General features: G+C 24.1%; 1 protein-coding gene across 1 annotated transcript; it reads right to left on the reverse strand.

Moving 5' to 3' along the window:
• Positions 1–20: 20 nt before the first annotated feature.
• LOC126894827 (uncharacterized) lies at positions 21–25,132 on the reverse strand. Its single transcript, XM_050666120.1, has 23 exons — positions 25,117–25,132; positions 24,954–25,060; positions 24,272–24,480; positions 23,738–23,836; positions 23,581–23,670; positions 23,121–23,162; positions 22,134–22,217; positions 21,020–21,160; positions 19,101–19,127; positions 14,342–14,404; positions 13,153–13,185; positions 12,263–12,337; positions 10,800–10,892; positions 9,488–9,628; positions 8,212–8,382; positions 5,997–6,164; positions 5,728–5,925; positions 5,413–5,664; positions 4,972–5,211; positions 4,652–4,897; positions 3,482–3,586; positions 3,224–3,426; positions 21–1,457 (listed from the first exon to the last, which is right to left on the reverse strand). The coding sequence occupies exons 2-23, from the start codon at positions 25,036–25,038 to the stop codon at positions 1,442–1,444; spliced, it is 2,781 nt and encodes a 926-aa protein (XP_050522077.1). The 5' UTR covers positions 25,039–25,060; positions 25,117–25,132; the 3' UTR covers positions 21–1,441.
• Positions 25,133–26,747: the final 1,615 nt, after the last annotated feature.

Below are 26,747 nucleotides of genomic sequence, written 5' to 3' on the forward strand. Positions count from 1 at the left end.
ATACTACATTTTTGAAAATATTGCATAAGACAGTTAGTGAATTATCTTGTAATATTTAATTAGTGAATGTTCTACTTTAAATTCATTAGTTTTATTTAATAAAAAATGTTTATCACTATGTCAAAAAAAGGACTATATGCAGAGCTGCCAACCGGCTTCAACTTCATAATGGCTGAGGGAACCAGTATAAGAGCTAGGTATGTACAACAGTTCAAGTTCCCATACAGTTATCAATCCTGAAACAGCAAAACAAGGCAGCTGAAAATCAGCTTTAAGACAGTGATTGAATGATTCACTGCACCACACACTACATCCAACACTTTTTTAGTGAAATAAGCACTCAAATTGTGTTGTAAAACAAAAAGAATCTACAGTAGGCAAGTGTAGTGTAGGTACGAAGACGATAAGTCTGCTGTCTGGATATTCATGTACGTGTGATTGTACAGCAGTTACCGAGCTCGACTTAGACTCTAGGTCGGCTGTGGGTGTCAAAAAGGGCGTTGTTATAGTTAAAAAATAAGGGTAATACGAAGGTATGGGGTGTAGAAGAAGTGCATGATACAAATACCGAGTGTATACGGTAAGGAATATAACAAAATACGAAATGAAGACAAAAGTATCCTTAATGTAGAGGACAAAAACAAATAAGTGAAAAGGAAGAACAAAGACTTGACTTTATCACAGTAAGCCGGACAGCAACAACCGAGTACCGAGACTGATGAATTACACAAAACAAGGCTATGTACTGGAATCAACTGACCCCATGGCCTGGTCCTTGGGGTTTAAATAATCATTTGGATGATAGCTAATATTGTGATAATTATTTTTTTTATTGTCGATTCATCAGTCTCTAGTAGCCGATGCGCTGTTTGCGTTTTATTATAATAATTTTTGACAATAATGGTAACTAAACACCATTACAATTGATACTTAACTACTAGCAGTTTAAAAATAAAAAAATAAATAATGTCTTAATACTTGATTAAATATAAGTATAAAAATTATTTTATTCAAGTTAATAACAGTTTAAGTCAACAAAATATTAAAGCTATTCAATTTATAACATAGAAAATAGTAGATTTATTTAAAATTACTATTAAACTATTTATTTTGAATTAAGCATAACTAATATAACCATTTTAACCATAACAAATATAATGTAACTTACTTAGTATTTAGAATATTCATGCATTAGAAACAAAATATATTATAAACAAATAAATATCAAAATGAATAATAAGTTTATAAAACAATCAACAGTCTTCAAAAAATATAGGTACAATTACACAATCAAGTAGAAGAATAAAAAACTTTCTTTGTGTTTTGGAAGTATTATTAAATTTTATAAAGAATTCAAGAATAGGATATTATATAAACAGAATAAATTATGTAGATTTGTTGATAATATGATTTCATTTTAACAGTAGTAGTCATTTGGTATTTACTGCTTTTTGATGCTAGAAAAATTAACAAGTATTACACAGGATAATAGCTATTTTGGTGTTAACATTTAGGAGAATACTTTATATAATTTTGATGCAGATTCTAAATCAGACATCAGATTTTTTCCATCACATCTAGTTTTTGAGATAATTACTAATAAAAAATTAAGTCATTATTAAATCATAACAAAAAATTGAAAAATAACTTTTTTTAACTTCCCTTATGTAACTTAATATATTAAAAAATAATTGTACAAAATTTGGAGCTTATTTGTTAAGTTTAATCAATCTATATAGACATTAAAATTAGAATTTTATGGGCATTTTCAGAAAAAAAGCAGAATTTTCCACTGTAATGAGAGTTTTCAAGTTAATCTCATAATTATAAAATTGCTACCAATAGATAATTTTGTCAGAAATTCCAAAATATTGATAAAAATGTGATTTTTTTTTTTTTTGCTTTTTTAACAAGTAATTACAGACCAAAGCACAATCATTGTGAAAAATATTATATGTAAAGTTCATAAATTCAAAAAAATTGTAATTTTTATTGCATGTCTTTTATAATACAATTTTTTGTGAATTTGAAAAGAAGTTTTACATCCTTATGTATTTTTTGATCATTAAGACAATGTTGTAATTAGATTTTATGTGTGGCAGCACATAGTTAATAAATTGTATTAAAAAGATACAAATATTTTGCAAATATGATTGGTAAAGAAAAAAACAAACAATTAATTTGATTTGTTTATATTGATAGTCATTAATAAGGTATAATTTAAATGTAAATTTAAATTTGATACATATTTTTGCCTTTGAGGGTGTAAAAAAGTTAAATAAATTAATAAATCACAAAATAATTTTCATATGTAAAACTTTGCAGAATTCATATTGTTGAAATTAAAATTTAGTGTTATCATTTATTTTAATATTAGGTAGAACATTTATAATTTATACTGATGTAGTATTACAAAACAACAGGCTGCTATGTGAATTGTTTTTTTGGGACTCTCGTAAGACTGTTAAAGGTATTGTCATTGTCGTTGCATCGTATTTACCGTCTTATATTATATTTATTGTCTAGTTTACTTTTTCTGAATTAAATTGTTAAAATACTTTTGTTTAGACAGTAGTTAAATATTATTTTTAATTCCATTCTTTTAACACTTTTTTAACATCATCAAATAAATTTGGCAAGTTAAAAAAATGTTATTTTATTAGTTTTTTATAATGATATAATTGTTTAGGGTTGAGTGATAAATGTAAACAAGTACTATTAAAAGGAGACGCATACGTGTTTATCTTTTGTTAATACATATCAAGAGAACTATAAACTTGAGGATTGAAATTGCCTTATTTGAAGTAATATATACCAAGTTCTAAGAGGGTTAATGAATTCACAATCTCCCACTCAATCATTTACATGTGCTTCATTTGACTTTAATAAATACTTAATAATTTATTGAATATGATCTTAAAAATAGATGTGATAAAAAATTCTGAAACATCAAATTCAAATTCAGAAGCAAAACTATAAAGGAGTTCACTTAAATAGTATAAATTTGTTGTCCTGTAATTACTATATCGAAAATACTGGTGTGATTAAAAATATGTTTATAATCAAAAATAAAAGATATAAATCTAAATTTGAGTTTCTCAATATATTGATAATATATATAATAAGAATAATATATATAATTAATACCAAATATTATGACATGTTTGCAGGAAAATTTTTAAAAATATTATATTGAGGTCATTAAAATTATAGAATATGATACCTTTGAGCCAATTTGATATTTAAACAAACTGGAATATCTGTTTCAGGTTGAATTTTATAAAGTTGAATACAAGGAACATCATCAGCTGGTGCATTAATTAAATTTACCAACACTTTTTCATTTCCTACCATCTCATAAATTTTGGTAGCTATTTCAGGAGTCATAGTACTAGGAGGCAACAAGTTCATAGTTACTTTTGAAGCCTATAACATTGAATTTTATTAATTCACATTTTAAAAATTATGTAACTATTTGTACCTGAGCTGGAATTTTTGTCATAAGAGGATCAAATTTTTCTAAGTCGACTAATTTAGTGATTTCACTTTTTCCATTATTACCATAGTCAACATAAATTACATCAACCTAGATTAAAATTTTAGATGTATAAAAAACACTATATATAACTATGTACTAAATTTGTACAATAGGTAAAATTAGGTGCTTAGGATCCAAAATTCAGAAACAAATTTTTTCCTGATATAAGTTTTATATGTATTGTTATTAAAAATCCAAGAATATGTTATCAATTCATTTCTAGATAATTTTTTTAATTAAACAATGATGAAATACAAACAATGTATATATTTCCAAGACTATTGATACTATATTTATTGTGTACTACAGAATATCAATGTGTAAAACCTCAAATTGTGTGAATAAGTCTTTACATATGTCTTATTATACTTAAAAAATTTATTGTTTGCACCTTTTGTTTTTAAAACCTATGTGTATTCCATTATTTAAAATGTATCAAGGTGTTGATAAACTGCCAATAATCAATGCTATACTTTTAAATGTTAGCAATTCAAGTGTTTTGCTAATATGGTTTTTTTAAAGACTTACTCCTATAAAAGCTGTATGTAACAAATGTTCCAGAGTTTTTTTTTTCAACCAGTGGTCTAGTAAGGCATTTAAACATATATATATATAGGTCTAAATTTTTTTAAATTAAAACTAATACTTTGCTTTGCTCACACAATACAATTAAAACGTGACCTAAGTATTAACTTCAGAATTTTCTTCTAATATAAAAATGGATAGATCCATAATTGGTCACTATAAACATGGTTCAAAAGTAATTGAACGTTCAAGAAACATTTCCAAAAACAAAGGACTTATTTTTCTGAAACTATTACAAAAAAGTAAAACCTACTGAAATTCAAAATACATAATTTTAAACCGTTTACTTTATAACAAATCTATTGTTACTGGTAAGACACAACCAATAAAGAAAAAATTGATAATTTAACATTAACATATAATAATTAATAATTGTATTGTTAATTTGTGTAGGAATACTAATTCCTACACAAATTATAAAAAAAATATATTTATGACATTAAAAAAATTTTTTCATGAATCCTTCACCAATATTTAAGTGCATTCCAAGCACATCTAGTAAAAATATAAAATGGTCAAAACAAAAACCTCAGAATCATTAAGAACATTTAGAACTTGAACCCGACTCCAACTATCTGGTTCATATTTGGCCAAATATATTTTATCTTTCTGAATTTCATCCTTGCTTTTTAGAAAATATTCAGTATCTAAATACTCTTCACACTCAGTTGGTAATATTTCTTCAAGTGAAGCAACTATGTCAGTATTCAGTTGTAAATAAATATAACCTGAAATAGTCACTGCTGAAACAGTTCCATCAACAATTGCATTTTCCTACATAAACAAAATTATTATACAAATTGGTTATTAAATTAAATGATAAAATTTAGATTAATAAAGAGATAAACCTCAAAAGATGGTAGTTTGGTAACTGTTTTTGTTAAAAATTTTGTAATAATCAATTCGTTTACATTAGTAAATTCATTTCCTTTTTTTTCATATAATGTTACTGTCGGCAAATTGGGATCATCCTCTAGGTTATCAGGTATTAAGATAAATGACTTATTGAGCAACATTTCATCTAGTATTTCCTTTAAGCCAATAAAGGTGCTAAAGTTTTCAAGCTGTGTTAAAGCACACTGAACAGCCTTCATGTAAAAAATATGAAAAATAAATAAACAAGATTTCACCATAAAAAAATAATCTTTAAATAGCTTTTATTTAACAAAAATATTTAGTTTATAGATATACAAATCATAAGTCTTAGCATATGTACATTACCCAATAAGATAACTAAGTGTAACCATGAATTATAACCTAAGGCAGCTAAAATAATAATAAATTCAAACCTGAGCTTTTATTTTTTTAAAAACTGGATCTAAAAGACAGATCTGATCTTTAGAAACAGTCAATGAATCCCCTGTATCAATCATGTAGCAAGTGACAGATGAATCTTCTTCAATCAAGCTAGTAACTTGTACTCTATGCCATAATGACTCAAAAAGTACAGCATAATATTCTCCTTCGACAACTTCTTCTACTAAATGAAAACTAGTGTTCATTGTATCATTGAACTTAGCTTGCATTTTAATGTAAGATTCCTAAAAGAAAATATGACAATATTTACTATTTATTTAGAAATAAAAATTATTTATTTATTATACATCAACATTTGAACCAACAAAGCGAATGCTAACTCCAATTGAACTGTAAATGGCTGTAACAAGAACTGATTTTTCATCATAATTATTAATAGTTACAACTGTCAAAGGACTATCAATATCTATGTTGTCTACAGACACATCAGAAGTACCATTAATTTCATTTACTTCCCCATTTTGGTTTATGTTATTATGTTCATTCTATTATTAAAAAGAAAAAAAAATATTTATACATAGATCAAGAATTGATAAAACTTCAATGAGAAATTTACCAAATATATAATAGTTTTATTAGCAACCAGTTTATCAAAAGTGAAATAGTTAAAAACATCTAAATATTGAATCCAATTGTCCAACATATTTTGTTTATATGTTTCTCTATACATTTGTTCCAGGACATCACTCATAAGACCAGACTCATGACTATTTATTTTCAAAAGCTAAGGAGTAAAATTATTAATTTATTTCAAAAATAAACTGTTATAAATTTGATCACTTTTAACTAAATTAAAGTCCTCTAACTTTTTATACAAGTAAATGTTTGATCTTTACATAGAATTTGAGCAAAACCTTAAGCTTTTAATGTCTCAATAAACTAGTTAATGTTACTACTAGTTACTACCATTTATAAGAAGTTTCTTATATATATATATATACATATTAGCAACTCTTAAGTTTTAAGCAAATATTTTTGACCAAATCATTAACTAGCCAATAGACACAGTAATTAGGACACAAAATGTCTAGAACAATAATAAATTTAATTTAATTTAATTAATACAATAGAAAAATTCAGAATTTAATGAAAAAAAAGATGTATGTTATTTTTTTACAACATAATAAATAAGCCATTGATTTAATTGCATATTTTATTTTTAGTAGGGTTATCTTGGATAATGTTCCCCTCGTACAAAATTTGATTTATGTAAAATTATTTAAGGTTTAAAGGCATACTCATATTTTTTGAATTTGTAATAATTTTTTCAACTTCTATTAAAACAATTTGGTGTAGATGAATAAGTTTATTAGATGTAAGAAAAAAGAAAAAAAAATATATATATATATATATAAATATAAAACTAGCATTTTGTTTTGAGCGATTTTAATAATGTACTTTTATTTTATGACAACTTTGTAAATCATGTATTAATATTTTAATTTTCTATTTTTTGTGGTTTTTTTTTTTTATATAGGATTTTTAAGAACATTTTAGATACTATAAGGGTTTTTAAGTCCAAGGCTCAATAAAAAAAAACCCAGCACAGGAAGGTTGCGGCACAGTGGTAACGTAGAAAAATTGGATCAAGTATAATAATATCTGACAGTGATTAAAATCACTATAAAAAAAAAACGCTTCGATGCAAATCTTTAGATAGTGTTTAATTTTAAAAAATTGGTGGATTAATCCAAAAGCTACATGATCTGCTAGGTCCTTATTAATATCCTGATTACAATAAAGTATGTCAAATGAAATAGGGATTATTAAAAAATATTATTTCTCATAAAAAAATTGTGTTGATCCATAAACTTTTCAAAAAGTTATAGCATTATAAAGTTAAAAAATGTAAAAAAAAAATCGAGAATTTTCACACAAAAATAGCATTTGGTAGCCATTTTCACTGTGAAGACAAAATAAAGTCCGAAATTTCTTTTTCAAAATAAAGTACATTACATTATCTTTAATTTAAGATATATATAAAAGTGTCAGACTTTCCGAAACACTTTCAAAAATTAAGTGTAAAAGTAAAATTTTTTTGAAAAAATTGTCATTTTAAATCCCCCTCGTGGGCAGGTAAAGGGTCAGATTTATAAAAAAAATATACCAAATGATAGGTAAAGACAATTTTAAAAAAGTTATGGCAGTTTTAAGTAAAATTTTTTTTAAAAATGTCGAAAATTAGCGATTTTTAAATTTGTAATTTTGTTGGAGGTTTCGACAGAAATTTTTTCAATTTTTGAGGTTAATATCTTCTGAGAAATTTGTTTAATGTGTAAAAAATATGTCATAAATTATATTGTTTAATTCAGTAATACTGATTTTAGAACCAAACAAAATGGTTTGTTAAATTGAATAATTATATTTAATGCTCAAAAATAAATGTTTTGAAAAATAATACAATAGTAAATCTAAAAGATCTTAACACTTAACTTAAATATTACTAAGTCAAAGATTTTTATTTATCAGTAATTTCCTGATAATTTTCGAAAATTAACGATTTTTAAATTTGTAAATTCTTTGGAGTTTTACCCCATTTACGGGGAACGAGGGAAATTTTATCAATTTTTAAGGGTAATGTCTTCAACTAGATACGATTTTTGATCTTTTGACGTATCGTTGATAGAAATCTGTTCGGTGAGAGCTGAGAAAAACTGGTAACAAACACAAAAAAAAAAAAAACACATAGTAAAACCAATACCTTCTCAGTTTCACATTGAAGCTAAAAAATATATTTATATACCAGGTAATATTTTTAAGTATTTACTAACATGTTTTACACGAGAAGCCATTTCATTAATATCTTCTGTAACTGGGTAATCTATACTTTCTCCGTATTGTATTTTTAAAGTAGAGAGAGCACTTTTAGCAGCTACATTTTTTGCCAATTCAACTGAGTTACATTCTATAGGGAATGAACTACCAACTGCTCCACCATTAACCTACAATATATATTTGAGAATTTCAATTAATTAAAGAGTTAAAAATTTCTGTTAAAATACATATCATTTAATAATTAACTGATACTGAAATAAATTAAATACAATTAATAACTGAACTACATATTTGAGAACATAAGACATAAATTTTTGAAAAATAAATTTTCCAATCCATTATTATATTTTACAATTTCTTCATAATTTTTAAAGTTTTTAAAAAGTTCAGTACAACTACAAAACGTAAGTATAAATATAATTCCAGTTTGTATGATGAAGAAATCCATTGTAATTGGTTATATATTAATATTTTGTCAAAAATCATGTGTAGTAGAACAAACAAAGTTTAAATCTTTGAATTTGCATTTTTTCTCAAATAATTTTTATCTAAGTTTATAGTAAGGTTAGGCAATTGTGGATGGGTCCTCCACCTCCAGACATAAAACACAAAGTCATGAAAATTCATTTAAAATAAATTGAAGGCATTTTTTTAAGCAAACGTTAAATGTTTCTAATTGACATAAATTAAGCAACTCTCAATTAAATTTGATATCAGCATATCTGATATTTCAGCATAAACAAAACCAATATATTTTTTTACACTTTTCCAGGTCATTAAGGGCTATAGCATCTCCTCAAAGAGTTGTTTTTTAACTATTGATAATATGGGACGGGTGATTAGTCTATCGCTAAACCTTAATCACATTATTGGAAAAATTTTTTTTTATACTACCATTGAAAATAAACATCTTAAAAAATAAAAATAAACCACTAAAGATTCGGATAGCATAATAGATCTTTTTATTTTCATTAAACCAAAATTAATAAAAATTATGCTATACTTGAAAACCACTAGGTATGCCCTACTTACTACAAGTAGATTAAATACTTACCATCAATGACTTCTTCTGTATATTAAAAGTAATTAAAAACTTAAGGAACAATACAAATCACTCAAAAAAAAAACCCAAACTGAATTGGTTATAATACAAACAAAAATTTAATGAAATAAAACTATAATAGTAATAATATAATAATAATATATCACAATGTATAGAAATGTTAACTTATAAACTCTGTTATTGAAGTTTTAACTAAGAAACGTACTTACATTAATAGTGCAAATGTGAATTAATTTAATGCCTTTGCCAAATTTTTCCTTTTTGATCATACAGTCATAAAATGGATCAGATAATTTTGCTTTTTTGATATATGACTCCAATTCAGTAACATAATCGGTATTTTTAAACATCTAATGAAAACATAAAAACAATTGTGACACTTGTAAAAAATATAAATTTTTATACAAAATTAAAATCATTTATTTGTAGAAAAATGTCATAAAATAGTCATTTTTATGACACCTAGATCAATTAAGAAAGAATGTTCTTTATCTTGAACTAAATACATTAGAGCATCTAGTATCAAAACCAATTTATTTCCAAGATTATAAAAACATTTATATTTTTTTACAATATTTATAGAATGATTACAACATATAGCAAAATATTTTTACAGAAATCAATGAATGGTAGTATAATTTTTAGTCAAAAGAAAAGTTTGCATCATTATTTAAATAAAGAATAATCCAAAATTACTAGTTATTAGGATTGTTTGCAAAAAATTATGCTTTAAACAACTTATTAACATTTTTTCATATTAAACTATTAGCAATATTAAACAAATTAAACTTTGAAATAAATTTAATTTATTGATACTTGGTTATATATTGATAGTTTTGATACTAGGACAATCCACTTTTTTTTTTAATATACTAAAACTAAAATAATATAAATGTGGTATATTAATATCAGATCATTATATTGTATGTTAAATATCCTATTAAATTGCATAATTTTAAATCAACAATATATGTGCTAATATAATGTGCTTAGTATGACCTAAGATAATCTTTTGAAATAATTTCATAAAACTAACTCAAATAGGGTTTTCTGCTATCTCTATCAAAAACAATCAGTAGTTGAAAGGATGTTAAACAAATTTATATAAATCAACTTGTAATGTTTTCATACTGTAAAAAAAAAGAAAGAAGCATGGCCAAAAAATTGTATGTCCCCAAAACAGCAAGGGAGATTTTTTTTTTAGAAAATATATAATCTGTACATTACATTCGTACAACAAGTATGTGGTGCGACTTAAAAAATTATTTATAATTTACAGTTAGACATGGTTGGAGAAACCATTCAGTGATGGATCTCCAATTTTTTTTTTTTTTAATTAAAAAATAAATGAATAGTTAAATTAAGTCCGGGGTAAAATTATACTTTAATTTTTATCAGTTAATAATTAACTAAATTCACGAGGTACTCTCACTATGTCAGCCTTCCTTAAAAAGACTTGTATCATTTTTAAAACCTATAAATTATTTTAATATTAATACACAAATGAATAAATTATCAAACCTCAACATCATAAAATTCGCCTGATGAACTGACATTTTCAGGTAACACTGCATTTGATTCTTTAACAGGTTGAAGAACTTCCTTATTAATGTCCTATAAGTAAATTTAATAAGAAAACTTACAAAAAGTCAATAGTAATTAAATTTACATCACAACACAAATCTGCTAATAAGCACTCGAGATTTCTACTTGCTTCCTTAATAATTTTAATATGTTCTAAACATGTTTTAACAAATGATTTATTTTCCATGGTTTATATTTTTATGCAAAATATATGTCAAATTCAATAAAATAGAAATGTTAATGGGAAATTTCAAATGAAATAATAGTTAAGGTATAATAATTACAACCTTATAAAAACATGTTTGCATATTCAAATAAGAAAATGGGCAACAAATATCACGCAGTAAATTATGACATTGTAGTGTATACGACTGAAAGAACACCTGGGGAAGTCAATAAAATAATTCGTCTAGACTGAAGATAAATGTATATATATAGAAAATTGAAATACAATTTTATTATAATCGATATGCTTTTACTCCAAACTATATAAAACTACGCATTCAATGTTCATTATCTAGTAATGATAACATTGATAATTTACATTTTGTACAATGGGTAACATGTGTCTCATTATTCAATGATTTTCGGAGAATTATAAAAAATTAAGTTTCCCATTTATTAAAAGACGTATTTCGGAATAGCAAATATTTAACTTACTACTTCCTGGCATAAAAGTTCGAATAACTATCCCAAATTCAGTGGTAAAATGTTTATTTTAATAAAATACTTTTTTTAAACAGTACATTCATTTTTCTATTATAATTAGTATAATACGAAATGTAATACGTTTAATAAAAAAGACAAAGATATAAATTAAAAAAACATTTAATGCCGATTTAAACTACTAATGTTAGATTTTATAAACTTCAATACTACTTTATAGTATTCAATCATCAGATTTATAAATTAAACATTAAAAATAAGATCTATAGTTAATTGGTTAATCATAACGGGATATGATCTAAACTAATATTATTAAGAATGTAATCTTATTGTGACACATAGGTTTAAAAATAAGAAATCCCGACAGTCAATAAAAAATTTGTTTACAAAATACAAAATAAAAAATTTCTAGGAAAATTGAATAGCCCCGAGTTAATTATCAGCTTACAAAACTATTAATCATTAAATGATTGATCAAATGAGATTTGTAGAATTCAAATTTGGAATTCTACAAATCTCTTATGTATAGAATTTTTATTTATAAGATTTTGTTTTCTTCTTTTCAAGTTATTTAATAAATACTGCTACTTGAAATGCAAATACAAAAGAGGATTTAGAAACAAATTAGTCGCATAATAATTTAAATATTTGACTTCTTGGGTGTTAATTAACTTAAAATTTAGTTGTATAGTCAAGTGTGAATTATTTAATACTTAATTTTTATATTATCATACTTTTATTTCGGTTTCATCACATTTTTTGGGGTACTTTTGAAGTCTACTTTGTGCTGTTGACGGTTTTACAACAGGCTGTAACATAAAAAAAAAGTCTAAACTGTATTAAAACAAGATAAATAGATAAATTATAAAGGATCATGATATATTCTGACCTTAAACATAAGACGTCTAATACTGAAAAACCACCTTAAGTTAAATTTTATTTTTAGACCTTCAGATTTTCTTAACATTTTAAAGAAAATTTTTTTTGTAAAAATGTGTAAAAAGGTAAACTTTTCAACAGAAATCATATTTCACTTATTGATAGCAGAAAAATAATAAGACGTATGGTAATTTTTTAGCATTTTATGACAAAAATATAGGATACATTAGCTAAATAAATCAATTTGGTAAAATTGATTAAAAACACACACAGTGATTTTTAAATAATGGTCTAAGTGCACTTAAAAAAAAAATTATGACTATTTTATAGTGTTCAGAAAGTCAGGAAATGGTCTTTAGTTGTTCTCAATACTTATAACAATTGATGTTTCTTTACTAACTGAACATTCTATATACTACAATAAAAGATTACTATTAAGCACAAGTAATTTTTTTGTTCGTATAATTTAATAATATTTTATTACAAACCCAAAAAATCTATTTATAATATTATCGTTAGGATATACAAATTGATGATAATTGTAATTACAGGCAACATTATACCAAATTTGGTAGTTAAATTTTAAATAGAATTAACAAAAGGTCCTAACAATGTAAATAACACTATTCTGATAAATCAACGAGAATTTCTAAAAAAGATTTTGAGAAACAGTATATGTCCGTGCAATTTATTTTTATTGCTTGGGTTTTAACCTTTAAAATATCTATTTTTAAATAAAACTTACTATGAAAGGTAGAGATGATAATGATGATTTTTCCTGTAAAAATAAAATATTTAATATATATATTAAAAAAAAAAAAACCAACACAGTGGGGTCACGGCACAGTGAGGACATGACAGTTGGGTCAAGTATAAAGATATCTGACAGTGATTAAAATCACTATTATAAAAAAAGCTTCAATGCAAATCTGTCGATAGTGTTTAGTTTTAAAAAATTGGTGGATTATTCCAAAAGCTACATGATATTCTATTTCCTTATTTATATTCTGATTACAAGTTTTATGATTTATAAGTGTAATATATATATATATAAATATATAAAAGGAAATGGTCCGATTTAAAAAACAAGTATGTCGCATAAATGAAGAATATAAATAGTACTTATCTTATAAAAATTATAATGATCCATACATTTTTCAAAAAATTATAGTATTATAAAGTTAAAAATATAAATACGAATTTTTTTTATTAACTTTGATGTCCGTTTCACCATGAAAACAAAATGAAGTCCAACATTTTTCTTTTTCATATTAAAGTATATTAAATAAGCTTTAATTTAATTTATAATAGAAGTATAAAGTTAAAAATATAATATATAAAGTCGAGAATTTTAACACAAAATTAGCATACGGTAGCTATTTTCATCATGAAAACAAAATAAAGTTCAACATTTTTTTTAAAATGTATATTACATAAGATTTGATTTATGGTATATATTAAATTGTTAGTATTTAAAAGTTAAGTTGAATAAGTTAATTTTTTGTGAAAAAGTTGATATTTTGAATCACCCCTTGTGGGCAGGTAAATAGTCAAATTTATAAAAAATATATATCAAATGATAGGTAAAGACATAATGTATCTATAAAAAAAAATTATATTTATGTGGTTATTTTTGAAAAAGTTATGGCAGTTTTAAGTAAAAAAAATGTCGAAAATTAGAGATTTTTAAATTTGTAATTTTTTTGGAGATTTCCCCCATTTACGGGGAACGAAGGAAAAATTTTCAATTTTTCAGTGTAATGTTATCGACTCGAAACAATTTATTATATTTTGGCGTATCGTAAAAAGAAATCAGTTCGATGAGAGCTGAGAAAAAGTGGTAACGCACAAAAAAACCCCATTTAACATAGTAAAATTAATACCTTCTCAGCTTCGCATCGAAGCTAAAACTTAAACCCAATAATATTACTAACCTTTATTTTAGTGTTATACATATTCCCGGTCTTACTTTCTGTTCGATTGACACATAATTTTGACTAAAACACAATAAAACCATACAAAACATATAAGTTGTAAAAAGTAATTTAAAGAAAATGTATGTACCATATAAAAGTTTAAACTTTTTAATAAATTTGCATTAGTAATAATATATCCATGGATATATTAACATTAATAAAAAAAAATTATTATCAAAGCAGTGAAATTGTTTTATATTATATGGAAAAAAAATGATCATTATGGTGGACAAGATTACGTCAATTTAGCGTTAGTATAAAATAATAACTTAGATCAAAACTCAATTGAGTTTTGATAATTCAAAGCCATTATTCAATAATCCTTTCAAAGTAAGGGGTATGAAAAATCAAAATATGAACTGTAGCAAATTCGATAAATATAATAATGGAATGTAAATCGCACATAATTTCCACGCGGTAATTTTAATTATATAAAAACAATCAGGGATTGACTTAATGAAAAATTTAATCATGGAAGGTTTACCAACAATTTCCTTTCTTTTTACGTGGTTATTATTAATCATTTTAATTATTTTAGCCTAATCCTTCATTGTCAAGCCCTTCAAATCCAGTATAATGATAAATAATTAATGATTTTTAAATGTCACAAATTAAATTTAAATTTAATTAATATAATATTCATTGTTCTCGAAGATTAAAATAGTTAACATTTATTTCAAATAATTCCTAAAAAATTGTATTTAATAAAATAAATGAAATGTCACTTTAATAAACCAAATTGATTGTATTCATTATAACTCCTACGTTAGAGAGTTGTTACACAATTTAAATACTTTTTAAAAAAATAAGAAAAAGTGCATAAATTCTTACTGCTCTATGTGATACGAATTTCGTACCTAGAGGGCTGGAGTATTAGGTATTACCATTATTAGGTGTTTCAATGAAATTAATTTTAATTTTAGCAATTAATCAATTCAATTAACTTTACTCAGTTAATTTGGTTTTTATTTAACACATTGTCGCTTTAAATACGTATGCGAATATAGTACATAAAGATATTTTGTTTCACAATTATTCAACGTGTGAAAACGATTATAATTAGGGTGTTTTTTGTTTCAACAATACAACATATTGATAATTTAAATTTTCATGTATTTTGAATCAAACTTTTAAAGACTACCCAGTAGTATCTTGAATAATATAAAATATAAAACAATACCATATTTTGTGGTAGATGTATGTAATGAGGTTAAAATTAAGATTTTTTTATTTATCGTTTTGTTTTGTTTCAAACTACTTTTAACCATTATTTCAGAAATTAAGATCGTTTTTGTACTTGAGTAGAAAGCAGGTTGTGACGGGAAAAATGCGTAAACATTTGATAAAAAATAATATAACCCGTTGTTATAAAAAATATAGTTACAATGAAAAGACTGTTAGTCGTGCATAAAATTATTTTCCGATGATCTATTTGATCAATAGAACTGCTTGTTAAATTTCAAAACAGTATATTGAAAAATTAAACATGCCCAAGACTACGAATTCCAGTGGCGGTTCGTGGGTACTGGTGGTGGGGGTGTGACTTTAAATATTATACCGCTAGTCATAGGTATAAAAAATTGTCAAATTTAAGCCATATAAAAATGGCTCGCGGGCCGGCAGTTGCCCACCCCTGTATTATAGCAACCGATATGGACGAGCGTACACGTTTGTTAATTCTAAAAATAAATTACTCATAATAATAAAATACTAATATTATGCTGATGGACGACGCTGCTGGTCGTCCAAACCCAGTACATAAGATCGCAGCTTAACCGTACCCTCCCACACGTATACGTTTGGGCGTATCGCTTATAATATGTTTTAGAATAATGTTCGGACGACCGACAACGTCGTCCGAACGCTGACGTGTGTGCACGCGGATACGCATATACTTAGGGAAACAACTTTAATGTTTGCACACGACAAATGTATTTTAACTATTTTAATATTTAAATGTATAATTTTCAATGTAATGTTATCGACTCGAAACAATTTATTATATTTTGGCGTATCGTAAAAAGAAATCAGTTCGGTGAGAGCTGAGAAAAAGTTGTAACGCACAAAAAAACCCCATTTAACATAGTAAAATTAATACCTTCTCAGCTTCGCATCGAAGCTAAAAATCATTAATTTTAAATGCATGTACATACATATTTCGTTATTTTTTAAAGAATGCATCTTTTTATGTTTTATAGAGATACAAGTCCCTAAGCATACTAATAATATTATGGCAGCAAGTATAAGCCATTGAGTGTTAGTTCTCAAAGATAGATATAGTTTATTAATCCTTATTAATGTGTTTAAAAAGATATTGTCGCTAAGATTAAAACTTTAATAGTTCAATAGAATAATTTTCAATACTCCGATTATGGTAAAAGTAAAATAGGTGTAAAATTAAACAAAAATACAGATGCAATTTTATCGAAATTAAATCTAAAATATACATAAAATAAATATTCTTTTTTTATACACGCCGTTATCATCTATGTATCCACCAATACTATATATACCGTAATTAATATTACTTCTTACGATATTAATTGTAATATTGTTAAAGAATATTGTTTCAGATACAAAAGTAAGTAGTAAAAATCTTAATACTTATTTTATTGCAATGTAATTATTTTTTATTTTATAAAATTATGATACTACTGAGTAGTCTTATAAAGTTCGTCTCAAAATACACGAATACAACAATTATAACAATAAATTCTTCTTTTTCCTCGCCTTAATCCCAATTACTTGTGGTCGGCCACCTAATCCTAAACTTCCACTAGACACGATCACCCACATCCTCGACGGATATGGAGAATAAATTAACCATTCTCAAACTTTGATTTATTGTTTAAAAAAATATCTTACACAAAATAATAAAATATCTTGCTACATTCGCATCCATATGAATCGATACGCATACGTATCATTTAAATTGTTTGAATAGTTTACTTTAAAAGTGAAATTTTTTAAAATAACAACTTAAATAGGTTGACTAAAGTTGTTTTAATTGGTTAATTTCTAAAATTATTAAAATTGCTAACCAAGAAGATATAATAATTTTGAGTACTTTATACCTTAATCATTAAAAATATCCAAAAATTAGGTTTGCTATGATACTTGGTGCTAAGTATATACATTAATAATTAATAATAATATCACATTTTTATTATCTATACATATAAATAGGAGTATACTATATTTCAATAGCATTATTTGTTAACAATGATAGAAGAACATTGAATATTATAATTATGATAATATTTAATTATATGAATAATTTATTCATATAAATCATTCAAGACAAATTTAAAAAAAAAAACCTCAAATGGAGAGGAACGATAGGAGACTCAGTCCCCACCATCATTGTTTGAATAAAACCAAGTAGAATATTTAAAATAGTAAACAAATCATAGTCAAAGGGTTTTTTAATCAAAACAGGTGATGCTTTTAACGCTACTCACTCGATTTCTCTTAAAAGAATAATTTGTTTGTGAATTTTGATTTTGGCTTTTGTTACTTACGTATGTATCTTAATTTATCTGTTGAAAAATATTTTTTATGTTCATCCCTTATATCTTGTAGAGGTGTCAACTTTATTTTTTTTAATGGAAACATACATATTCAATTATCTTATAAAATAAAAAATGATTTAACTAAGAAAATGACGGGTTTATAATAATTTTTGGATAAGATGTTATTAATAATTTAAAGTAATGTCTGGAGCGAGTAGTGCGTGCTGCTATTTTTATCACTAGACATTTATTGGCCTCCACCTAGGAATATTCAGTAAGTAAGAAACGGGTTCCTATTGTCCTCGTTGTTAGTAACAATTGATTACCAGTATAAATGTTAAGTGGGCTTAATTAAATTTTTTAATCATTATTTTATATTCAAAATTTAAAAATAGGCGATTATTTTCATACATTAAATAACAATCTAGTGATTTTATACATTTTTAATAAATTTTATCAGGCAATTTATTCGAAAATCGAATAATTCGATTAATTTGATTTTGATAAATACTTATTGGTGTGCCTGTATTACAATTTTCATCAACTATTATTTAGATTATTTTAAATATTCCACGTTCTTAATAAAAATTAAATCTGATAAGTATCATGAAAGGTTGAATGGTACTCCAAAATTTGTTATAAAACAGTCATTTTATAACAGATAAATGTAGATACATATGTAACTAACAAAGACTAAAAAAATAATTTTTTTATTTATTATTATTATTATTATTATTTTAGTACGATTAGCGTTAAAAAAATCACTATACAAGCTTTTCATATATATCAATATATATGTTTACACATTTATAAGCGCAAGATAACTTAAAAAAATATTCCATCGATTTAAATGAACCACATTATGAAGTCAAGAATGTATGTTAAACATCTCAAGATCAGTTTATAAATTATAATGCTAGCAATACTTGAATATTGACAAAATGAATGGCCAACCACTTAAACATTATACACAAAATAAATGTATTCACTCTCTTAATTAATGAACAAAATATTGCTTTTTTCTCAACTCGAGTACAATAAAAATAACTTTTATGCACACCTTGTTAGTTTTCTCAAATTATATTTTGAGAATACCACAAACCAAAATTACAAATTCAAACTAGAGGAATAAAATTAAATTTGTGTACAAAGAAATATTTTTACGCAAAGATTATTATCGTGGGAATTTTTTTTAATAATTATACCTTATACTGTCGACGAGTCAGAGTGGCCTGAAAACAAATATTTAGCGTCCATAAATACTGCACAAATTTTATTTAAAAAATGATTTTTTTTTAATATTAGTACTATAAAGTATAAACTATATAGTTATAATCACGACTGTAGATAAACTTTTATTTTTAATCGTTGTTATAAATATTTGTACAATTTAATATCAAGAACGTATTTTATTTTAGATTGACCCCCCTGTTTAGCTCTATCCTTATTTATGAAGTCGACATTTACAAAATATGTCTGTAAACATATTTTTGGTCATCACTTTAAATAGTTAAGTATTTAATTGCATATAACAATTGACCTGTTTCCTTACTTACTGAACACTTTATATAATAATTACTTTTTGATATTTTTCAAAATATTGATTATTAATCTATATATATATACAGGGTGGCCCACCACTCACTGACAACTTAAATAACTTTTGATCCAGTTAATATTTTTAGCTGATTTTTTTTTTAAATAATAGTTATACGTTAGGTCTATAGCTATATCTCAATAATTAATTTTTTTACATTTTATTAAAAATATTAATTATTTTTAAATTTTANAAAAAAAAATTTCGGACTTTATCTTATCTTCATGGTGAAAATGGCTACCGAATGCTATTTTTGTGTGAAAATTTTCGATTTTGTATTTTCCATTTTTAACTTTATTATGCTATAACTTTTTGAAAAATGTATGAATCATTACAATTTTGTTATGAGAAGTAGTATTTTTATAGATCTTTCATTCGACATACTGTTTTTTTAAATCGGACCATTTCCCTAAATACAGGGGGGATTCAAAACATAAAAATGCATATAGAAAGTAGAACTTTTTCAACGTAACTTTTGAAAGTGTTCCGGAAGGTCTGACACTTTTATATATATCTTAAATTAAAGCTAATGTAATATACTTTATAATGGTAAAAAAAAATTTCGGACTTTATTTTATCTTCAAGGTGAAAATGGCTACCAAATGCTATTATTGTGTGAAAATTCTCAATTTTATTTTTTACATTTTTAACATTATAATGCTATAACTTATTGAAAAGTGTATTGATCAATATAATTTTTTTATGGGAAATACTATTTTCTAATAATCTCTTTTTTATTCTACATACTTTGTCTTAATCAGGATATTAATAAGGAACAAGCAGTTTATGAAGCTTTTGGAATAATCCACCAATTTTTTAAAATTAAACACTATCTAAAGATTTGCATCGAAGCGTTTTTTTTTTATAGTGATTTTAATCACTGTCAGATATCATTATACTTGATCCAACTATGCCACGTCACCATTGTGCCGCGACCCCCCTGTGCTGGGTTTTTTTAATTTTTCAAGAGAAGCAATTTTATTAAAAATTTTCTATTAAAAGCAATGACAAAATATTTTTCCAAAATTAAATATCTTCATAATTAGAACTCGTTTTTATATTGAATTACACAAAAAAATCATGTTTATTCAAAATAAAAAAAAATTTTTTCTAAAAAAGTAAAACTTATATGGTTGTTACACCACAAAATTCTTCAAATTATTAAGTTACAATTGTTTTTATTAAATCAATGTTAAACAAAACAATCTTTTAATAAATAATTTAGCAGGAAAAACCATTTAACTAATGAAATATAATACTTATAAAATTATTGGTCTATCAAGATAAGTATATTGATGTATCATGACTTTGAAAAATTAAATTTTATCAATCACTTGACTAAGATTTTATTAATGTTAAGTTATAAGTTTTTAGACTTTCTGTCTATCTAATATGTTTATCTCAAATCTAATATTTCATCCTTACAAAAATATTTTTTATCCAATAAGATATTCTTAATATATTTAAAGAAAACTTATTACAAAGAAGTTATAAAATCCAGTTAATTTATTAAAATATTTCTCTTACCATTGTTTGGGTAGCAGATGTTATTGGATTACCTAATGAGCCAGAACTATAAGCTGATTCTAAACTACTACAGCTACTTGTTAATGGTGGTATCACCTCAAATTTTTTATTAATTTTAATATCTGTGTTAGGTAATACACTCTGGAACAAAAATAATAACTGTTTTTTAAAGTAAATTAAGAGCATAGATAAAATGAGTTTTACTAAACCATTATTATTAATGAACAAAATTTAGGCATTCAATAAAGTTAAATATTTTGCAAAAATTGAATAGCTCATTATTTGTTATTAAGCCATGCATGTAGGAAAATAAAAATTTAAAAATTTAGTAGTATTAAAAAAGAATAATATCAAACAGTGCAATATCTAAAGGGACTAAACTGAATAAGCTCCCCTGTTGGTAATGTTAAACCAATATGTTTATTTATAACATCAATAAAAATAGGTCACTAATTATTTTTTATTTTTTAATTCTCATTGGAAAATCCTGGGTTATGGTTATCACCAATATTATAAACTTTTTTACATATAATCAAATTATATTAGATATATTCAAATTGGGATTGAGCACTCAACAACCCTATAAGTAATCTATACATATACCATTGTGTATTAACATACAATATTTAAGATACAAATAATTAGGTGTTATGTATTCAATTAATTTAGTGTGATATATTTATGTTGTTTCAATTAATCCAAATTGTAAAACAAAAAACATAAAAAAGACGGGCATCACAATGTCAGAGAGAAAAGAAATATTTTTTATTTACAAAACACTTCTTATTTAAATAGTGGGTTAAAAATTCAAGTTTTGTCAATAATAAAGTGTCATGTATAAAAAATATAATTTAATGATAAATAATACTTTTTGGCAACTGAAGAGACATTATTGAAACATGAGGTCATTAAAGTTTTTATTGACTTAAAATAATAATATAGTTACAATTAATCAAAAATTTCTATCAAGAAAAAAAAAAAAAAAAAAAAAAAAAAGCCTTCACAAGAATTCTGATTAATTCTACACAAAAGTAATAAAATCGTAAAATTAGTAAAAAGAAACAAATCCTAGTTAAATAAAATTTGATACTATGTAAAAATAAACAATAGTTACCTTAGTACTGGATATAATATTTTGTGTTATTTTGTTTGAATTATAATTCCCTTGATGATTAGTAGTATAATTGTTCAAATGAGGCTGAAATAATAGATAGCTTTTAATGTTTAAAACTGATGAAATATTATTGAACGATATTATACAAGTTATATTTTTATTAGTCTAATGAAAAATATAAAGTAATGTTATGCTAATTAGGATGGTTACAAAAATATTTAATATTTTTAAGTTTGACTATCATCTCATTATATTATATATTGATTTGAAATAACCAAAACTATTTTTAGTACAATTAAACCAAGTATCGGTATACCAGGCTACATGCATTCAGTGGGATATATTTCTGTAGCCCTCCTAGTATTTCTAATATATAGCTTTTATATATATTTAGTAAATTATTAAGATTTATTTAAATAAAATAATTATTTTTTAAATTTATATAGTTATTATGTAGTATAACTTTGTATTTAATGGAGTTTATTATAATATTTGCGGTCTTTAATAAAAGAAATATATATATATATATATAGTTCTAGTAGAAAGAAAGGCTGCCAATTCTTGCTTTAAACCAAAAGTTATCAATTGTAAAATCATAACTATAGCTGAAGGATAGGTAAGTTTATAAGAATTACTATTGTTGTACATAAGATTAAGAAAGGCATAATTTTAGCTTGATAAATTACTACATAAGATAATTAATTTAAAAAGTATTAATTAACAACCTATTTTATTGGCTTATCCAAAATATATAATTCATATTGTATAATTAATTTTATAGTAAATTAAGTCTAGTAACATGTAGAATAATTTTCAAAACCCTAATCATTAATTATTCACAAAAAAAAAAAATTTATTTTATTTTAAATGATACAAAAGACAAAAAAAATATTAATATTTAAATTCTAAATGAACTTAATATTTTTAAATAAATTTAAAAGAAAAATTTATCAGAAGCAATTTACTATGTTATTTTTAAAAACATACCTTACTAAAACCATTCTTTTCATATGGTTTAGGATGATTATTCTGAAATATAAATAAATTATTAATGATTATAAGTTCAAGAACACAATTTTTTGCAGTTAGATAATTTAGGAATAAAGAAATGAAAAACTAATACAACTTAAATTATCCTTTTTTAAGACAACGTAGTTATAATAAATACCTCTTTTTATGTTTACGTTTTGTGATACATTATAGAAAAATATTGGTTATATACATTATGTAATGTACATTATATCCCCTTATGTTAGAAAGCACTATTCATACTAATTGTAGAAAAGGTAATAAAGATTTACATTAAACGCTACATATGATAACATAAATAACATTTGATGGATATAGAAATATTATTTTAATATTTATTTAAACACTCTAATTTATAATTTTTATGGAATAAACTTAATATCGATTAATTATTAAAATTAACATATATATTACTTACATTACTTTGACCATTTTTGGCAATTAAAGTTTGAGCTGTTCTAAAATTGTTATTATACTGTGAACTAATAAAGCCTTGATAATATTTCGGCTAAATAATAAATATAAGTATTAAGAAAAGTTTTTATAAATGTTTAATACAATAATTAAGTACATACAGGTCTCTGGTTAGTATTGTTTCCATTTCTAGGATAGTTATATCCTCTGTTTTGAGTGTTCGAAAAACCATCAACTCTGGGTTGAAATGATTTATTAAACTAAAATTAAAACCAAAAAATACTTTTATTTCTGATAATCCAATAAAATAAGTAAAAATAAAAAAAAATCATTCTTAATTTAATTATTAATTTATTTAGAACTAATTTTGAATTTAACATTAAATGAAATATCAAGGGAAATGTGTGGTTTAGCACTTAATTTAACTATAATTAAACAAAGATTCATATATTAAGGAGAATTCATTACTGCTTAACCTTCTTAAATTTAAATTTTTTTTCTAATTTTTAATCATTAATTTAAAATACATTAAATTTAAAATTTAAGGTAATTTTTTCAGTTTATACCAATTCTCAGTCACACTACATCTTTTAAAAATTTAATTATGAATAACTTAAATTAATTACAATTATATAAGTTCTGTTTAACTAAAATATTAATCGAAAATCAATAATCCATTCTTTAATAAAACATACCAATTTGTTTTTTTTTGGAGGTTTTGATTTTTGTCTTTGAATAAGTTCATTTAAATGCTGCGTTTTTTCATTTGCTACAGCATGAACAACACTAACTCCCCCACGACTTTGAATGTAAAAATTGTCTGATGATTGTATTAATGCTTCAATTGATGGAAATCCAAGTTTTTTAAATGGTATTCTTTCACCAATCACTTTAAAATAATCACCTATACAAATAACATAGTTGAATTAAAAAAAAAACAATTAATTTTATTTGACTTGAAACTAAAAGCTAGTATGTATACTTATATAACAATAGTGCCATGTCATCATTATACATAGAACTGTACAAATAATTAATGTCCTATCCAGAAGTATACTAAATAAGCTAAGACCTTTCTATTGGTCAAGTTAAAGCTAAATTTAACAAAAATCTTTGAGAAACTACTTCTGAACTTTGATCAAAAGATCAATAAACAAATATTTAAATATTAGCCACTATAATTTGAAAATGTAGTACACTTTTGTATGTAATTAAAAAAAATATTTGATTTAGTGAAACATTGGTATTAGAATTATATATTTTCATAAGACTATACATTTTTAGTAGAAGCAATTTTAATTTGGGCTCAATCTCTATTCTTTTTAGCTATAATCAATGTACTCAATAGTACATTTTTTAAATAATTAATTAGCTTACTGTCTATTTGATTCAATGGTACACCTTCTTTTACTGACATTAAACAGGATCTTAGATTAATTAACACACTATCCAAATCAGCCATATTAAAAAATTTGAAAGCTGAACTAAAAAAAAAAAGTGATTAACTAACAATTTCTCATCCAACAATATATAATATTACTTTGTTTTTAAAATTAAAATTTTCTTTAATATAATATAACATTTAAAAACTAAGTTCTGTTCACCGAATACTATTTCAATGCAACTAGCATGTTTAATATTATACCTATTTTATTAAGGTAGAGTGAATTTGATTTATTTGAATCATTCAGAGCAAATCATGTTATATAATATTAAAAATGTCCTCAAAAAATTTTATTAGGTGATAAAACTAAGTATATTAAGTTGTTATAATTATACTTTTTTATTTAAACCAAAACAATCAGATATTTGTCATCATATAATCATTATAGTAATCTTATATACATATATCTAAAACCAGCAACTTAAAATACATTCATTTACAAGTAAATTTTTGTTTAAAGAATATTTAAAGTTATTTTAATTAGCGAAATCAAAAAATACAAAAATACTTAGGGTTAAGATAAGGAGATTTAAATTAATTTATATTATATATTTGAGAAATGAAACTATATTTTAATTATGATTTTAACTGTTTAATAACGTTGAAGCTAAGAATACATAAAAAAATTAAAGAATCGATGAGATAGATAAGACGTTCATAAAATAGTTAATAAAACTATTATTTTTTTTAAGAACTAAAAAATGATTTATATCAGATTTAACTTACCAATTGTAAGTAAATTGTATTTGTAGTAAGACTTAATTAAAACAAATTAAAAAAATTTTTTGTATATTTGAATATATTTAGTATTTTTAATGATAACTCTTAGGCAAAATAATCTAACAGACATATTTTGGATAATTATTTTAAAAACACCCAACTACAATTTTTTTAATTTGTATTTTTAAATAAATAATTGCTTTAGGATAAGCAAATATATTGTCTTAACATGGGTTTTAAACGTACTCCCATAAAAAGTGCTAGCGCGGCAAAATTAGATATAATGAAATGCTATAGAGACCGAGAGAGTTAATTGAAGTGGGTAGTAGTAATTTGTGACGATAGAAAGAAACCACCGGTCTATCTATCCATCCTTTACTTTCACCAATCAACGCTCATAGCAGCACACATTTCACCACAGAACAACGTGATTCACGTTCATTACAGTGATAGTGTTTCTATATGATAATATGAGACATATTTTAATAATTTTAATATTCAACACAGAGCGCACTGCTATCAAATGAAAATACAAAATTACTTCTTCAATTATATTTGGTCAGTTTAATAAGGTGTACATTGATGTTCTCGGCGTCAACTCATTTTATAAAACTGCTACTTATCCAATGCATTTTTTAAAAATACTGTTATATGCATAGTTTTATGTAAGATTTATGATTATTTTTGTTAAAAACTTCATTGGAGCGTTATGCTTTCTCTCTCACTGTTCAAAATGCTACACTTGTAGCCCTGTTAAAAGCAGTTATTAAGTATCGCGTGACGTAGCTGTTATCAATCGACTGTAAAAATTTGATATCATTTGGTACATAAGCAAATTATTTAAGCGAATGTTACAACTAAATGATTAACTACACTTCTATATTTTAACAATTAAATATTATAATTTAAAGGCGACTTCACACTTCCCACGGTAAATGTGTGTAACAAGATAAGTGTGTGTGAACCGATTGTGTATATCTTATTATTAAGAATATCATAACTTGGAT

This window comes from Daktulosphaira vitifoliae, unplaced genomic scaffold (genome assembly GCF_025091365.1).
Source record: "Daktulosphaira vitifoliae isolate Bord-2020 unplaced genomic scaffold, ASM2509136v1 Scaffold_1, whole genome shotgun sequence".
Taxonomy (NCBI): domain Eukaryota; kingdom Metazoa; phylum Arthropoda; class Insecta; order Hemiptera; family Phylloxeridae; genus Daktulosphaira; species Daktulosphaira vitifoliae.